The following is an 18025-nucleotide window of genomic DNA, read 5'->3' as shown; positions in this document are numbered from 1 at the left end:
ACGAACCAAACCATGAAACCATGACCTGAGGCGAAGTCAGATGCTTAAGTGACTGAGCCACCCAGGCGCCCCTATTTAAATCCATATCTGTCTATTGCTAAATTGTATATACTTTCTACCGCATCTTGTGAAAAAGCAGTCCTAGGTGCATCTCTGTGAGAATCAGCTCGATCTTGTTAAAATGCAGGTTCTTAGCTGGACTTTCAGAGATTCTGGCTCAGAAAGTCTAAGACGGGGCTCCGGAACCTGCCCAGAAGATTCTTCAGTGAACCTGAAGTGTGAGAACCTTTGTCTATATTGTGATGCTCAGTTAAAAAAAAAAAACAGAAAAGAAAATATTATACAATAAACCTCATTTGTAGACTATCAGTTTGTAAAGAGGTGGCAATCCCAGTGCGCTCTTCACCTCTTCACCATTGACCGTGCCCTTGGCATTACCTGGAAGCTCTGTATTTCTATTTAACAAAGTCATCCTTGACGCCCAGCAGATTGAATCACCTGTTTTTCCTGCCTGAAATTCCATTGACACAAGTTAGTCTTTCAACCCACCACCAGGAATTACAAAGCCGAAATATAAATGGGTCTAGAGGGAATACACTGATTCATGTTCACACTATGGCTGATGCAGATGTGTTGTGAGATTCGGTTTTGAGAAGAGATGGAAAGGGACCCAGAAAAAATATTAATTAAGTACCTACCAATAAAAATTTTTTAACTAAGTACTTTAATTAAGTGTGCCAGGCACAACTTAATCTTCATAACAATCTTGGATGATAGGTATTTTTATACCCATGTTTGGGGTTCATAAAACAGACTTGGCGGATTTAAGTAACTTCTCAGGGTAACATGACAACTAAGTAGTGGGAACTGTGCTTTGTCCACTGCACCAAGCCACACACCTGTGTGTTCACAAAGAAGGGGCAAGGAAGGGAGACTGGAGACTTTGTATACTCTAGAAATTCTCACCAGGGGTAGTGTCAGCATAGTGTCTGGTATACACCCTGTGCACAGTTAATGCCTGTTGAATGAAATGATGTAAATTCTTCATGCCATCAAAATATTCTAAACACTAATGTACTTAAAATCCTGAGGTAGCTCCCTATTGCCCACAGAAACTTTCTAACTCATTCAGAAAGCAAAGCACTTAGAACCCATGGTGTTCCTTTCAAAACACACACACACACACACACACACACACACACACACACACACACACACATCTGAGGGAAAGAGAATCCCAAGTAGGCTCCACCCCTAAAGCTGAGCCTGATGTGAGGCTCTATCTCATGACTGCAAGATCATGACCTGAGCTAAACTCAAGAGTTGGTCACTTAACCAACTGAACCACTCAGGGGCCCCTTAATAGATTTATATATATACCACAAATTAATTTATTGTTAATCAGATTTAGTGCAGACAATATCTAGTATCAAAGATTTAAGAAAAAAATGTAAACCAACACATTTATCCATATATTTATGGGTTGTTGTTTTTTTTTAATGGGAATCTTGGAGCACCTGGGTGGCTCAGTAGGCTAAGCCTCCGACTTTAGCTCAGGTCATGATCTCACGGTTCATGGGTTCAAGACCCATGTCAGGCTCTGTGCTGACCACTAGCTCAGAGCCCGGACCCTGCATCAGATTCTGTGTCTCTTTTTGTCTCTGCCCCTCCCCTGTTCATGCTCTGTCTCTCTCTGTCTCTCAAAAGTAAATAAATTTAAAAAAAATTTTTTAATAAAAAAATAAAATGGGAATCTTGGATTACTTTGCAGAAGATCAAAATTTTATAGTTTGCTATTTCTTATTTCCAAAGTGTTGAAATTCTCCAGATAATGTTCAGAAGAAAAAAAATAATCTCCCTTCATTTTACATGGCACACTCTTGTGCAAAAAATACTTTTTTGTTCATATATAAATGGAGTTCACCAAGGCTTAGATCATAATAAATAGGTTTCCCACCTACATAAAAATCTGATTGGGTATTGGAAAGTCATGTAGGACTCAGCACGATTTGTTGAGCAGGACTGTACTGTACATTACAGAATGCAAGCTTGAGTCAGTAATCTGCCAAGAGCCATAAGCACCTGAACTAAACAAGACTGTGAGGTCTTGGAGGGCACAGGTAGTATCATATTCACCCTCAAATTCCCATCCAGTGCCTGAAGCACAGATCTCCAATTCATTACCAAGGCAATGAAATGAGTTAATACATCCATCCATGAATGGGAGATGTGGGAGATCACCAAGCCAGTCTTCCAGAGCACAGAAGTGACTTGGCATGGTAACAGAAGTAGCTGGTAACAGAACCAGTGCCCCAGTGCAGCCCTCTTTGCTTCGAGTCTAATACTCTTTCTCCTGTACCAGGCATCTTCAAATTGTGGTACTTCATACCCTCAATCTCCAGAGTTACCTGACGACATCCCAAGGGGTCCTGGGGCATTGCAAGTTTTAAGGAAACAATTTCTAGATTATCGGTTCCCATATGTACTCTCCTAAAACTGATCTCCCCAGGAAGGTGTTCCACCAATTCTCCCTCTTTTACAATCATTTTTGTCCTATTTTACAAAAGAAAGGGAACCCTAAACCCAGCTGGTGTTCCATGGTGCACTGGCTGGAGGCATATAAAATGTGGGGGCAGTAAACGGGCAATTTTAAATACTGGAGTCAGCACTCCCTTCTTCAAATGAAGCGCCTCCAATGGCTTCCCATCCAGTCAAGAGCCAAAGAGCCAGACCTGCCCACAACGTTTTGCAGGACTCAGCACAGGAGTACAAATAGATGTGTAATATCATGTCAAATATCACACCTCGATACCAAAAAAGTAAAAGTCAAGCCACAAGAATGAGTCAACAAGAGAAGTTCTAGCCTCTCCTTTGACATAGCTTCCAAAGGTCTTAAAGGCCAGGTCCGACATAATTCTAGGACTCGCCAGGGCTCTCTGAGCATGGTGGCATGGGAGTAGCCTGTTCCCTTCCCCGCTCCCTTTTGTCCAGACCTGTTGTCCTACCTACCTTGATGGGCTCACGTGCGGCTGTGTGGACAATGCAGCCCATCCAAGCTCCTGCAAATACCCTGGGGCTTCCGGCGAACACCTCAGGGGCATGGTTTCTCCCCTGAGAGACGGGCCAGAGATGAGGAGCACTCAGACTGGGTGAGAGGAATTGGGGAGCCTTGGGCAGGAACATGAGGCCATATGTACCCTCAGTGGGAGCACAGGCTTATGAGCAGCATGCCGGTCAGACCCCTGGACTCTTTGCTTGTGGGGTGGGGTACTGGCACGGGGAAGCCAGAGCAGGGCGCTCTAGAGCCTAGGGCCCAGAGTAGAGGCCCCTCTTGCCATTTAAATTGCAAGCCCCTCCTTCCCCTTGCATTCCATCCTCTGTCCTGCTTTACTTCTCTCTGTAGCATGTATCAGTCATACAGGACATTCCGTATATTCACCCATTCATTCACTCATTCATTCACTGTCTCCCCTCATTAGAATGTAGTTTCCATCAAGGCAGGGATTTTTTTCTATTTTGTTTATTCTCTTGCCCAGAACACTGCCTTATAAACAGTAAGTGAATTATAAATAATGCTTGATTGATTGATATTTAAGAAAATGAAAAATCAGTGGCAGGGCTTTGTGTCTTTCCCTGTCTCACACATAAGGAGAATGCTAGACATTGGAGCAGGATATCCTTGCCTGCATTGGGTTGACCTGATCTCAGGTAAAATGTAGAATAATGGGTAATGACAACAATTTTCATTTACTGTCCTTCCCTCTTTCATCTTCCCCAAATTGTCGAAGAATAAATATTCCTGGGAGAGGATCCCTTGAGAGTGAAGCAATAGCAAGACAGACAAAAGGGCAGTGCTGCCTTATTTTACCCAGAGGGCAAAGGGGTGGCAAGACTCCATGCCTCTCTCTTGCGCTTTTTCTTCCTTAGAAATAGAATTTTAGAGGAGCACCTGGATGACTCAGTCAGTTAAGCATCTGACTCGATCTCAGCTCAGGTCTTGACCTCAGGGTTGTGAGTTCAAGCCCCATGATGGGCTCCACACTTGTCTTGAAGCCTCCATTAAAAAAAAAAAAAAAAAAATTGGGCGCCTGGGTGGCTCAGTCAGGTAAGCATCTAACTTTGGCTCAGGTCACGATCTCACAGTTTGTGAGTTTGAGCCCCTCATCAGGTTCTGTGCTGACAGCTCGGAGCCTGGAGCCTGCTTCAGATTCTGTGTCTCCCTCTCTCTCTCTGCCCCTACCCCACTCACACTCTGTTTCTTTCTGTCTCAAAAATAAACGAACATTAAAAAAATTATTAAAAAATAGAATTGTGTAAATCACCAATCAGGAACAGACTTTCAACAACAAAAAACCAGTTTAAAATCCCATGGAGGAAATGGAATGATAATATGAATCAAGAAGAAAAAGGAGGGATATGAAGCATCCAATTGTTAAAAGAGCCTCCCCCTGTCTTTTTTTTTTAATGGTTGCTATATAGATTTCATTTTGATATATTTATAAGGTGAGAAAAGTTTTTAAATTATTCACATCTTTAATGCGCTGGAAATTATATCCTTTGTAATGTTTTAAATTTATAATGAAAAGTTTTATATGATAATCTAAAAATGTTCAAAGTTCTACACAGTTTTTCAAAAAAAATTAAGGGATATGCAAGAAAAATCATTTTTAAAGACCATTGCACTGTAGTGCTGATTTAGTGGTACATTGCTATGTAAGAAACTACGTGAAAATTTAATGTGATAAAACAATCAGTTTTCTGCTGGTCTTGTTTGAGGTTTCTCGTGCAGTTGCAATCAGACGACAGCTAGAGCAGGGAACAGCTGTTGTCCAGAGCAGGGAGGAGGGTCCACAAACTACAACCAGTGGCCAAATCTGACCCAACATCAGGTTTTGTAAATAAAGCTCTTTTGGTGCATTTGAATTTTCTTCAAGGCCATTTGTTTTTTAGGAATATCAGGCTGTAAGCTTATTACCAACCCAAGAGAGAAATACGAGAGAGAGAGAGAGAGAGAGAGAGAGAGAGAATGCAAGTGAGCCAGTAGAGCCCTCAGGCTATTTGTACAGGCAAAGAAATACAGTTGAATATATATTATGGGAATTCAGTCAATAATTTTCATCCCTTTCCTCCTTAATAGTAGGTTGATGCCTAAATTATATAGGGGAGTGCATAACTTAAATATCTTCTAATGCAGAGGAGTGTGTCTTTGTTCCTAACTAAAATAAACAGTTTAGGAAAGCGTTTCTTTCACTGGTCTCTCTTAGGAAGCAAAGGTAGCACACATCTTTTGGCTCTGGGGCCACATAGGTAGACTAAAAGCTATGTACTAGCAGGGAGCTCCTTCTTAGTGATTAACAATTTGTTCATATATATCACATCTACTCGGCCGTAAATATTGAGAGTGAATTGGGTTGCATGAATTTAAAAAAATTTTTTTAATTTATTTGTTTTGAGAGAGAGAGCAAGCAGGGGAGGGGCAGAGAGGGAGAGAGAAAATCCCAAGCAGACTCTGAGCTGTCAGCTCAGAGCCCAATGTGGGGCTTGAATTCACAAACTGCGAGATCATGACCTGAGCTGAAACCAAGAGTCGAACACTTAACAGATTGAGCCACCCAGGTGCCCCGAGGTTGCATGAATTTTTATTTATTAATACAATCTTTCTTGACTTAAGGCATTTGCACACATTGGTTCTTATGTTTGGAATGTTCTCCCTACTTGTCACCCAACATCTACTTATTCTAAGATTAAACATCACTTCCTCAGAAGGACCTACTTTAACTCTCCATAAAGTTTCTTTCTTGCCTGCTTCACAACATTGTAGTTTCCCTTTATGATTCTTATCCCAAAGAGTGCAATTAAAAATGTATTTGTATCCTCATTTAACATGGTTCCTCATGTGCCATGAGAGCAGGGAAGGGTCTGCTTTGCTGACTACTGTATTACTATTTACTCAACAGCACAACTTCTGGAACATAGTAGTTTCTAATAAATACTTGCTGAGTGAATGAATGAAAAGCTAAAGCAAATTTTAACAGAATGTAAATGTAGTGGCAAAAATATTTCTATAATCTTTTAAATTAACCAGAAGCATTTAAGATTTACTCAAAATTACTGAATAGCTAGTATTTTGGAAACCAGAAAGCATCTTTTGATATAGAATTATTATGGGTCTCATCCCTTTGAAAGGACATTCATGAAGAGCATCTTAATTTTTCTACTCCTGGTTTACAGTAGTGTTTATCACACCTAGTTTTCATTGTTTAAAGAGATGCAACTTACACCTTTGCAAGGTTTTTAATTATTTTCCTCTACATTCACACAAATGGATTCAATAAGAGCTTTGTTTTGTATTTTATGAAATCAAATCCCAGAATATTCAGGTTCAAAGCATTAATAAGCTTTTGCTACAAAAAAATTTAAAGTGTAAATCATTATCAAGTATGTCCCAGATATACGTAGAGCTCCTGAAACCAACAGCATCATATGAAGTTGTGATGATAGACTATAACTTGAGTAACAGCCAATGGCTTCCTGGTAATATCGAACATCCAGCTCCGGAGGAGGGAAAAGGACTTCTGTAGCATTTGCCCATTTAGGTGTAAATACTCCCACCAGGCCAATTTCAAGGCACCAACCTGACATCAACGAACACAGAGCTGGAAAGGTGCACACAGTTGGCTCTCACAGCCAGGATGAGCTGGTTGTACACAATGCAGGTTCTAATATCTAGTAATTATAAACTCTTACCAAACTCTTACTCTTAAGAACTCTTACTAAGTAATCCAGTTGAGACAAAAACCGTAACATTTAGCCCTGCTTCACAATCTTACTCCAGAGGAACTGAATATAATTTTAATTGGTGTGATAAGAAATATAGGTTACAGTTAAAGTTGGACGTAGTCTGGACTATCAAAATTCTGGGAACCCAAGCTCCAAATCATTAGGATAAAAATGTTAAGTATGTTTTTACACTGCTGAAAATAAACTTAAAATTTACTTATTGAAACATATGGAGCTTTTCTGCTTTTAAGGGTGGAAGACACCCCTCCCCCATCCTTCTAATAGAATTTATAAGCAATTCCATGGAAGGAGAAATACTAGACTTTGAAAAGAAACCACTGACTACATTCACATGTCTTTTTAGGAGCCTGTCAAGAATACTTAAGTCACACACACAGAACTGGATTCAATAAAAGATTCATTCTGCTTTTAACAAAATCAAAGCCCAGAACAGAGCAGAATCCATTTCGGTCACTTTGGCAGAGTTGGTGCTATGTTCATGTCAGTCTAGGCTCTTCTCATTCTACACACAAGACAAACTCGCTCTGCTTTGAGTGTGGGGTAGGAGGAAACTGGACCAGGCAGTATGAGAGGGAGATGAAGAGAAGCATTATCAAAGGGAAGCTAGGAAGTGTAGTATGTGGTCAAGAGCTTCAGTGGCTAACCCAACACAGGTGAAGAAATTGGTCACCAATTTGGCACATTTCATATCACTAATGGTATGGACATTCACATATTTGTGCCCCCCCCCCACCAAAATTCATTAAACTGAAGGTCTCATTCCCAAAGTGATGGTATGAAAAGCAGGGGAATTTGAGAAGTAATTAAATCTTGAGAGTGAAGCCCTCATAAAGACAGCAGAGCCCTTGTAAGAAACACAAGGCTTATTTTCTTTCTCTGCTCCCCATCACGTGAGGATACAAGGAGATAGCCCTCTGCTAATCAGTAAGAGCTAAGAACTGAATCACTAAGAACTGAAACTGCCAGCACCTGGATCTTGGACCTACCAGTTTCCAGAACCATGACATAGGTTTGTAGTTGAAGCCACCCAGTCTGTAGTTAGTTACAGCATCCTGAGCAAACTAAGGCACTCAGGGAACAGTACTGCAACCTCAATAACTAAGCTCAGGTAAGTGCTGCACTTCAGTGCCAGCTTATGAATTTAAAAACAATCAGCATAAAAAAACAAATGTATAAGAATGCTCACAAGTATTAAAATAGAGCAAAATTAGAGATAGCCTTAATCTTCAAAAGAAAGGGAGTTATTTAAATTATGGCACATAGATTTGATGGCACATGAGCCACTGAAATAACTTTTCCATTAAGTTGGGAAAACGGATTGAAAATGTATATACATAGTGTGTCTCCTATTTAAGTCTCATGTCCAGAAAACAAGATGGGAAGATATCAAACTGTTAACCTGTGTTCTGAAATTAAAGGGATTTTTTTTTCATTCTGTTTTTCCATACTTTCCAAATTGTCTACAATTATAAAAGTGAAACATTTCAAACTTTAAAAGGGTTAAACCATTTAACAAATTCTTTGGAAAGTATGGAACTTCAATGCTTTAGCTTTCTCAAATTTCTGATAACCTGTTGGTCTTGCTGAAACTTGGTAGTCCTCACCACTGGTCTCCATGTTTGGTCTTCTCTTTGTAGGAGAGAAGAGCCCGACAGGCAAGAACTCCTGCTGGGTTGTGGCAAATGGGGAGGCTGCCCCCCTCACAAAGAGTACTCAAGTTACATCTCAAGCCTTTCAAAATCTTGCTTCATCGACAAAGAACCGAATCTTAAGGCGTTGTTCCTGAATGTTAATTTGAAAAGTACGAGAATTTTCACATTCTTATACCAAACACACCCAGGATCACCAAACGTGCTGCAGTATCCATCAGCCTGAGTCATGGGGAAATGAGGTTAATTTACCTCACAATCCAGTGGTTTTCAGTTATATCCCCATTAGAAATCTTACTATGCAACTAAACATTACACAGGGATTGTGTTATTCTGGTTGCATTAACAAGCCTTAGGGTTGGCCAGATTTCAGTAGTCTGAGAAGACACGGACAACAGGGGTCTTAGCTGATGCTTATGCTGTAAGGTGTTCCCTGAAAGCGGCAGTCACTTGATTTCAATCACTAATCACTTGCAAAAGTCCTGGAAATGGACTCTTGGTACTATTGCACAATCTCTGTGGGTCTTGGCTCCCTCATTTAAAGCTGGGGATAAAGTAGGTGTCACAGAGCTGTTGAAGGGACATGAAGATTAAGTAGTTTTAAGTGTCAGGCACATGGCAACCCCACCACTAAGGAGATGCGATCAAGTACCATCGTTAAATTCTTCAGTTCTTAGGCAGCTTAACCACTTACTAGTTTTACAAAAATGTTTAAAAACTGCTATCAAGAGGTTACCTGGCAGTGTGGCACAATTGTTTAAGAGGCCATAAAGATTGCTTTTTTTCCTTCCCACAAGGGCAATCGTTTAAGAGAAAACATTCCTCTGCATGAGACATCAATTACACCATACCAGTAACAAGAACATCCAAATTGAGGAAAAGGGTCAGAATTTATAGAATTCTTTTGGCTTCTAAATTCCTTGGCTTGTGCAAATAGCTTGGGGGCTCTGCTCCTATTCTCCCTTGAGATTGAAAATAAGCTTGACACGATCTGAAAAAATGGTCTTGGAAGGTAATTGAAATAAGCTTATACATGTGGAATATTAGACAAATACTTGTACAGTCTAAGCGTTGTAACAATGAGCATTATGGTCTTTACATACTTCTTATGAATTGTTAGGTACACAAAGCTTCCAATAAATATAACTAAGGCCTGTTAATTTCTGAACTGGATTATAAATCCAATTTAAATTAGAATTTGAATTTCACTAGACCAGTGACATGAAGTTTTGTATACAAAAGGAGTTCATTATCTGCTGAATATGGAGTTCTGAGTTCTTCAAAAACAGACCGTTTATGAACTGAAGTAAACTAATGAAAAGGCTTAAATACGATAGTGTAAAAAAGATTGCATTCCAAATAACACCGTAAATTCTGTCCTATGAATTTTGGTGAAGGAGACTGGATGGAAATGATGCAGTGGAATTAAAAGAAATCTCTGGATATAAGAGCCACTCTTCTCAAACGTTCCCAAGTGTTCTAGAGCTCTAATCAAAATATCCTACCAATCACTGGCTTCCATTACTGTCTTTCAGAAAAAACAGTCAACTAAAAATCACGGAATCCCCCACACCACATAAAAGAACAAGCCTCTGATTTTTTCTTTATTACTCAAAAAAGCTTCATTTCTTTATTTAGCTTTCTGACTCTGTGCTTGTGCCTTCAACACTTTCACAACGATTTTCTGCTCTTCAATAAGGAAAGCACGCTTGATCCTAGAAAATAGTAAAAAATAGTAAATGAATACAGTTTAAGATAAAACCCACTGATTTATTAGGCAGCAAAAGTACCATAAAAAACTTGGGCAAAGCAACCAGGGAAAATACCCAGAAAAGTAAATGAAACCCCCACAAGTACAGACTAAAAACTTATGAGATGAAATTAGATGGCCAGGCCCTTTTGGCTGAAAGTCTTTCTACACTGGCAGTTAAAGCAGAATAATCTTTCAATTCTATACTAATGGTACCTGCCCTCTTCTTCTGAGTCATGAAGGAATTACGTATGTGAAAACAAAACGAAGGGTTAAAAGCTACTGGCAAGAGGCACTTTACCAAGAGCAAAGATTCTACAGCCTGATCGGGGCCAACTCTACTAACTGTGTGATCTTGTGCAAATAACCTTCTCTGTCGTAAGGGATATTAATAATCTCACACCTATTTCACGGGGTTTCTACGAAGATTAAACTTGAAGGAACTGCAATGTGTGTACTCTGAACCTCCATTTAGAGAGGAAATACATTTTATTAATCACTATTATTACAGGGCACAGGACCTGGCAAATAGCAGGTACTCACTAACAAAGCAAAGTTCCCTCCACAGAGAAAGCATTCAATTCCCACAAAAGCTTCCCATTTATGTTCTCTATTGGTACCCCTGGTTATCTAACATCTGGCCTAAAACCCCTGGTATTTTGGACTCCTTCAAATCTCCCCAATGTAATCACATTACAGAAACACAACTGACTGATGCTACTCTTACTCAGGACCCTTATAAATTCCCCAAACTTATTCAAAGATCAGACTCCTCTCAGTGTCACAGCTAATACTAACCTACAGATAACTGGTAGATCTACATCCAAATCTCCAAGAGCTAGGGCCCAAAAATTGGATTTTCAATATATGTACCCATGATTATGTATAGCAAGGTCCGGGAACTAAAGAATGGTAAAAGGCCAAACTCCTCTCACTTAAAAAACTAATGCGTGACCCTCCCTTTCATCTCCATGTATCTTACCGGATCTCACTGCTCATTCCTTCACATTCTCTGCCCTTTCAACCTCTTGACCAACATTTACCTATCATCCAGGCTTCACCTCAAAATACCATTCCCAGAGTCCCAGATACTTAAAAGTAATTTCTCCTCCAAACTTCAATCATAGTTCAAGTTTCCTGTATTTCATGGAAATTATATCTACCTTGTAATTGTACTACTATTAACATGTTTACCATCCCGTTGCTTTAACTCCTGAAAGGCTGAATGAACTTGCAAGGTTTGTTGTCAGATTTGGTTTAGAAACCTAGCGTGGCCACTTTACAGAACCAGCTGGATAAACAGGGCATCCCACTCTTCTGCAGCAGCTCCCTAACCTGTGAAGTCCAGCCACCTTCCAAAACCTCCTACTCAGGTCTTTGAGACAATTCATGTGGATCAGTGAGGTTAAAAGCAAGGGTTTCCATAAAACCTAGAATGAATCCCAGTGCTGCTCCTTACTGGCCATGTGAAATCAAGTAACAAGCCTTGGTTTCTTCACAGAAAGTAAAATAGTCCCTGATAGACTTTTGACAACGTTTAGCATAAAAACTCCACTGCCTCCACTTCTACCTATACCACTACCGACTCTCACATACCCATCCCGAAGTCCCAATCCTCTACATGGAACACTCTCCTCTGATCTAACTCGCTCCACCAGCCTTTAGGTCTTAATGCAGGTGCCATCACAAAGAAGAAAACTGTTCCAAGCACTCACCTCTGGTTCAAAGAACAAGGTGACTATCCTTCCTGCTGCAGTTTTAGTTTCTGGCACAGCAAAGGTCTCCCTCCCTGCTCAAAACCTATCAATTCCTACATGTTTAAGGATCGAGCTAAAAGTCTGTCCTTTAAGGGCCTTCATGACCTGAGACTTCTTCCTTTCTTGTCTATCACCTCCTGCAATGCTCTGCTCCCGCCACACTAGAACTACATACAGTTATTCTCTTCCTACACTTTTAAGACCCTCCACTCTCCATCTACCTGACTGGTCAAAAACTATTAGTTTCTTACCAACCTCCTCCACAAAATCAACGTCATTTTAATTTCTACATCTAGCATAAAGATGCCACCAAATCCTAATTGAATTAATATGAACCAGTACCTTTACCGATCTGTACCGCATCAATTGCCCCTAGTCTAGGAAGGACTCTAAAATATGCCACTTGTGTTTACACTTCACCAATCTTCTAATAACAATTAGCATGCAATCTAACACATACATAATCTAAGAAAGTCCATTAGTTACATTTACCTGTCGCGAACACACTTGGCACACATGGAACCACCATAGGCCCTGCTGACGTGTTTTTTCGTTTTAGACAACCTCATAAGAACTTTAGGTCTCACAGCACGAACCTGCACAAAGTCAATGTTGAGATTATTTTGTGAGGCTTTAACAGAAACAGAAATTATACTAGACATGTTTCAAGTAAAAACACTAAATTAGGTTAGAACGGGAAATGGTATACGGATTTATCTGAAAGGCATTTAACTGTATTTGTCACATAGGCTTTGAAAGTCTGTTTTTGACAAATTTAGATCATGGATGCTTAGTACTTTGCAACCCTTAGTGGTGACCTCTCCTTCACTCAATCCCTTACAAAGATACTAATGCTCCCTAGTTCAATTCTTGTTATGTTATTCATAGCAAAAGGATCACTTACTCCTCGAAGTCGGCCTGGGCACACGCCACATGCAGATTTTGGTGCTTTCCCAACCTTCTTGGTATAAAGGTAAACTATTCTGTTACCCGGGGTTCGGGACCTAGAAAGTGAGAGAATAGGGAATAGGCTCAGCATTCTGTGTGAACGACAACGTGTCGTTGAAATTTTAGAAATACTTACAGCCTAGTTTTGTTAGAGGCTGTATTGTAGGACAGCCTACGACGGTATGTCAAACGCTGGACCATTCTGAAGGCCTGTTAAGAATGAACAAAACTGCATTGTATAAATAATTCAAACGTTACAGCAAAACAGCACATAACTTACACATTCCATACATACAGTCTTATGTACCATAATCCTTAAAGTATCTTATGGAAAGAATTCGTATTTTAAAACTACTGAGATTTAAAGGTGATTGGTAAGAATGCGAAGAGCCCCATGTTTGTTTTCCTGATGGTAATCAACGGTGGCATTTGGTTAAAATTTACCATATTCCTCAAAAAGTCTGATTCTGTTTGGAGTGGTGTCCAGAAAAGTGCTACCAACAGACAAATTTAAGAAGCCCTGGTTTTAAAGGAAAAGCACACCTGAGCATCTAAGTTGAATCCTCACTTAGGCCATCTACTGGCCTATACAGCTCATGGGGCTAACTTCCTTGCTTCTAAATTTTTACTGAGTTCAAACAGCTGTCATTAGTTACAAATGACAGAAGCTATCCTGCCCAACCTAGTGCAGTGCCTGTCACATAAAAGACACTCAGGATTCAATGTCTTGCCCGGAAGCTGCATGTGGGACAAGCCAAGAGCCAAATACTTATTTCTGTATCAGAGCCTGGATTATGGCATTTTTAATCAATTAGAAATAACACTGAATGTCACTGAGCGAATCGGATATGCAAGTAGGGCTATGAACGGTTTTCTCAGTTAACTGCTCAAAGGAACGTGAAAACGTAAACAAAACTTGAATCCTCAGTTCTTAACTTTGTAATCATTTCACCACATGTAATGCAAAATAGCCTGCTTTTGTTGTTATAAGCTCCTTACATTAAACTGAAACATAACTGTGAGACACCAAAAGCGACACCGAAAGCCAGTGCGAGAGATCCCAGCAGCCAGCATTCCGTTTACATCTCCAAAACCAAGACCGAAAACTCCCTATTAACATTTTTATCTTCGCTGCTATTGGCTTTGGAAAAGAAAACATTTTCAAACAACGGCCCGAACATCCTGGTCTCTAGCCCTCCCAAAACCTGAGAACACCTACAGACGCAATGTTGAAACGTGGGCCTAAAATACGAAAACGTTCTGCGATTTCGCAGTCTCAACCCGCCGGACCACAACTCGTAGGTCTCCAAAAGCGATTTCGAAGGCGGCAAACTCCTAGATGACAAGCTCCGGCTATCCCCGGGTCGGGAAAGGAGGTCCGGATCGATGGCGCACTGAAGCTAAAAGCAGGGACACCTGCTCACCACCAGCTTTCCCCTTGAACCCTTATCCCCAGCCAGTCTAAAGGGCTGCGACTAAGAGATCCTGGTTCCCCTAACTCGCCGGATGGCGGCCGATTGTAGAAGGAATAAGCGAGACGAGAGAGAATAAAGCAACCATACCTACTGACGCTGTCCCCGGAAGAGGAAGAAGGAAGTACTTGCAAGTTTAAAGGTTAAATATGACTGCGTCGGACAGGAAGTTACGTCATGACCAGCGCCGCCATGTTGTACGGAACTGCATAGCGCCGCCACGTTGTACGGCAAAGGACGCATCGCCCTGGCTTCCGCCGGGATTCACGTCAGCAACCTGCCACGCCTCACTAAGATCTTTTGGGAACCACTGTAGAAACAAATGCAAATGACAAAGCAACTGCAAAGGGCGGAGGTGGGACGAAGAAAGCTTTTTTTTCGTTCTTAGGGGCGCTACAGCATATTTAATCTAAAGAGCGCCAGCTTTGCAGTTAGACCTCGGTTTAAATCCCAATTCTGACACTTGTTATTAGTTGACATTTGAGGAATACTGTCTTTAATCTTCCCTTCTTTTTTACTTGTCATCCATTCAAAGCACTTGCTTTACAAATTGGATTTAAATCCAGTATCTACTAATTATTAACTGTGTTACTTTGAGCAAGTCTTTAAATGAGTTATGTCATGATGAAAGGCAAAATAAAATTAAAGCATTTAGCACAGGTCTTGTCGAGAGCAAGTGCTCAATAAATGGTGGCTAATCTTAGGATTATTTACAAAGAGCTTTATATGAGTTGTAAAATTTGAGCTGGGCCTTCAAAATGAGGAGAAAAGGGGAAACCCCCCTCTAAAATACCATGTTCAAGTTAAAATTAAGTGCCTATGTGTATTTTCCTGAGACCAAAATCCTTAGCTTTCATTATATTGTCAAAGGGATTCATGACCTCCAAAAAAGTAAACAGCATTTTGTCTGAGCTCTAAGGAGAAATGCTAAAAGGGGCCTTTAAATTTTTATCTGACCTTAGGCTCCCTGCAAACATACTGAGGGGCACATGTTGGTGTATTGGAAAGTGCTCTTAAAAAAATACAACCCTGGGGAAATGAGGAAGGTCCCACAATGTGGTGGCAGCTGAGGCATCAGCTGTTCCATCTAGAAACTCTGGAATTAGGATGGCTGTCACAGTTGTCCCAAACAGGCAAGGGAGCCAGGCCTTTTATTCCCACATCAGCCAGTCCTTACTCTGGGTGCCCTCTGACCATGAATGAAGCAGTTTCTTTCTTCTTCTTCTTCTTCTTTTTTTAATTTTTATTTTTTTAACATTTACTTATTTTTGAGAGACAGAGAGGGACAGAGAGAGGGAGACATAGAATGCAAGCAGGCTCCAAGCTGTGAGCTGTCAGCACAGAGCCCATTGCAAGGCTCAAACCCACAAACCATGAGATCATGACCTGAGTTGAAGTCGGTTGCTTAACCGACTAAGCAACTCAGGCGCCCCTCTTTCTTCTTCCTTTTTAAAATTTATTTATTTATTTTGAGAGACTGAGAGCAAATGCGAGTGGGGGAGGGACAGAGAAAGAGGCAAGAGAGAATCCCAAGCCATCTCCATCCACACTGCTCCATCCCATGAACCATGAGATCACAACCTGGAATCATGAACCATGAACCATGAACCATGAGCTGAAACCAAGAGTCTGACTGACATTCAACTGACTGAGCCACCCAGGGGTCCGAGTGAAACAGTTTCTTGAAGCTGACAGCCATGTCTAGTGAGGGAGGCAGCTGTGAGTCTGCTGCATTGACCCAGAAGAGAGAATTTGAGTAGAGCATCCCAGTATCCATTCAAGTTCCCTTCCAGGTTTCCTGGTCTGACTGTCATTGAGGTGAGAAAGCAGGCAGATGACTGAGGGTGGGTGCCTTGTTCATATTAGAGATCTGTCTGGGACCAAGTCCTGTTACTTACATCATGCCTCACGTTTTTGTCGCCCCACCAAATGGAAGGCTCTGGTTATATCCTTCCCTTTGCTAACTCTTAAAGAGCTGCTTCTGGGGCGCCTGGGTGGCTTAGTCGGTTAAGCGTCCGACTTTCGCTTAGGTCATGATCTCGCGGTTCGTGGGTTCGAGCCCCGCGTTGGGCTCTGTGCTGACTGCCAGCTCAGAGCCTGGAGCCTGTTTCAGAGTCTGTGACTCCCTCTCTCTCTGACCCTCCCCTGCTCACACTGTCTCTCTCTCTCTCCTAGAAATAAATAAAACATTTAAAAAAATTTTTTTAAATAAAAAAAAAAAAAGAGCTGCTTCTGTCCAGACCTAGTTGTGAGTTATTTCCCTCCTTTCCAGCCCTTCGTTTTTTGTCCTTCTGGAATCCTTTTCGTCCCATGCAGTGGGCAGAGTCACAGCGAGTTTTTGAATGAGTGAACAAATTTACTTTAAATATATTCTCTTTCCTTCTGGAGAGAGCGTGCTGGGCAGATGAGTACAACAGAAGATGGGAATCCTCAACATGCTGTAGTATAGTTTCCATAGGTTTCCATGCCTCACTCCCAACAGAAAAGGACAGTGGTCTATCATAACTTTCCCTTCTTATATTTAACTCAGTTCCATAATATGATTCTCTTCTCTTCGATCTGTATTTGCATTTTTCTTGATTGGTCTTGCCAGAGATATGGACTATTTTATTAAACTTCCAAAGAACCTCATTTGTTTTTACTAACCTTTCTCTCTTTTAGGTCTCCATTCATTGACTTCTGTGTATTTTTACTATTTTATAAACTTTGTGAAATTGAAATATGGTGAACCTACCTCACACTTTTTTCTGGCTTGAACTTGGAAACTTTGAGGTTTAAAATTCATTTACTTGAAAGACTTTTCATAAAGGTTATTAATTTTAATGTAGTCGAATGTATCTTTTCTGAGTTTGTGCTTTGTGTGTCTTGTTTTAAAAATCCTTTTCTACTCAAAGGTGTATAAGATATTCACCTGTATTTTCCAGCGATTTAAAGTTTTACTGTTGACTCATTTAGAGTTGTTTTTTTGTGTATAGAGTGAGTTAGGGATACGATTGTCTTTCCATTATGCATAATCTTATTTTTTCCAGCTTCACCTATTGAATAGGACCCCCTGGCATCACCCGTCTGATATCTAAACTCTGTTGTAGATAGTAGTTGGTAGTTCCAAACCAGTGTGGGTCTGTTTCTGCCTCTCTATTCTATTCCACTGGTGATTTTGTCTTTTCTTGATTAGTTTCACACTCTCTAAATTCTTTAGAAAATCAGCTACTCTGAATTTTGTTTGCATTTGCATTGAATCTGTGGATCAATTAGAGGAGAATTAACAGTTTTATAATATGAAGTTTTCATAAATGTGAATATAGCATCTCTTAATATATACTTAAGTCCTCTTTAATGTCCCTTAATAAGGTTTTATAATTTTTGTATAACAATTTGCATGCTTTTGGTTAGATTAATTTCTATGTTAATTAAAACTTGAAATTTTCTGATTCTGTTGTGAAGGGCGTCTAAACTATTTGTTCTAGTTTTTTGTTGCTGATATATAGAAATGCATTTGCTTGTATATTAATTTTACTTTCAGCCATCTTAATAATTCTATTGTTTCTAGTAATTTGTATGAAGATTCTTCTGGATTTTTCTAAGATTTATTTGAAGCAGTAACTTAACATCTTCACACATATCATATATATATATGATATATATATA

General features: G+C 40.3%; 1 protein-coding gene across 1 annotated transcript; it reads right to left on the bottom strand.

Annotated features, from left to right (window-relative positions):
- Window positions 1-10027: 10027 nt before the first annotated feature.
- RPL34 (ribosomal protein L34) lies at window positions 10028-14526 on the bottom strand. The gene is made up of 5 exons (XM_077778462.1): window positions 14468-14526; window positions 13042-13115; window positions 12862-12961; window positions 12450-12553; window positions 10028-10165 (listed from the first exon to the last, which is right to left on the bottom strand). Exons 2-5 carry the CDS (start codon window positions 13104-13106, stop codon window positions 10081-10083), a joined length of 354 nt encoding a protein of 117 aa, XP_077634588.1. The 5' UTR covers window positions 13107-13115; window positions 14468-14526; the 3' UTR covers window positions 10028-10080.
- Between the last annotated feature and the right edge of the window lie 3499 nt (window positions 14527-18025).

The sequence above is a fragment of the Crocuta crocuta genome, unplaced genomic scaffold, assembly GCF_008692635.1.
Source record: "Crocuta crocuta isolate KB4526 unplaced genomic scaffold, BGI_CrCroc_1.0 scaffold587, whole genome shotgun sequence".
NCBI lineage: Eukaryota > Metazoa > Chordata > Mammalia > Carnivora > Hyaenidae > Crocuta > Crocuta crocuta.
This window is presented reverse-complemented; position numbering and strand designations above follow the sequence as displayed.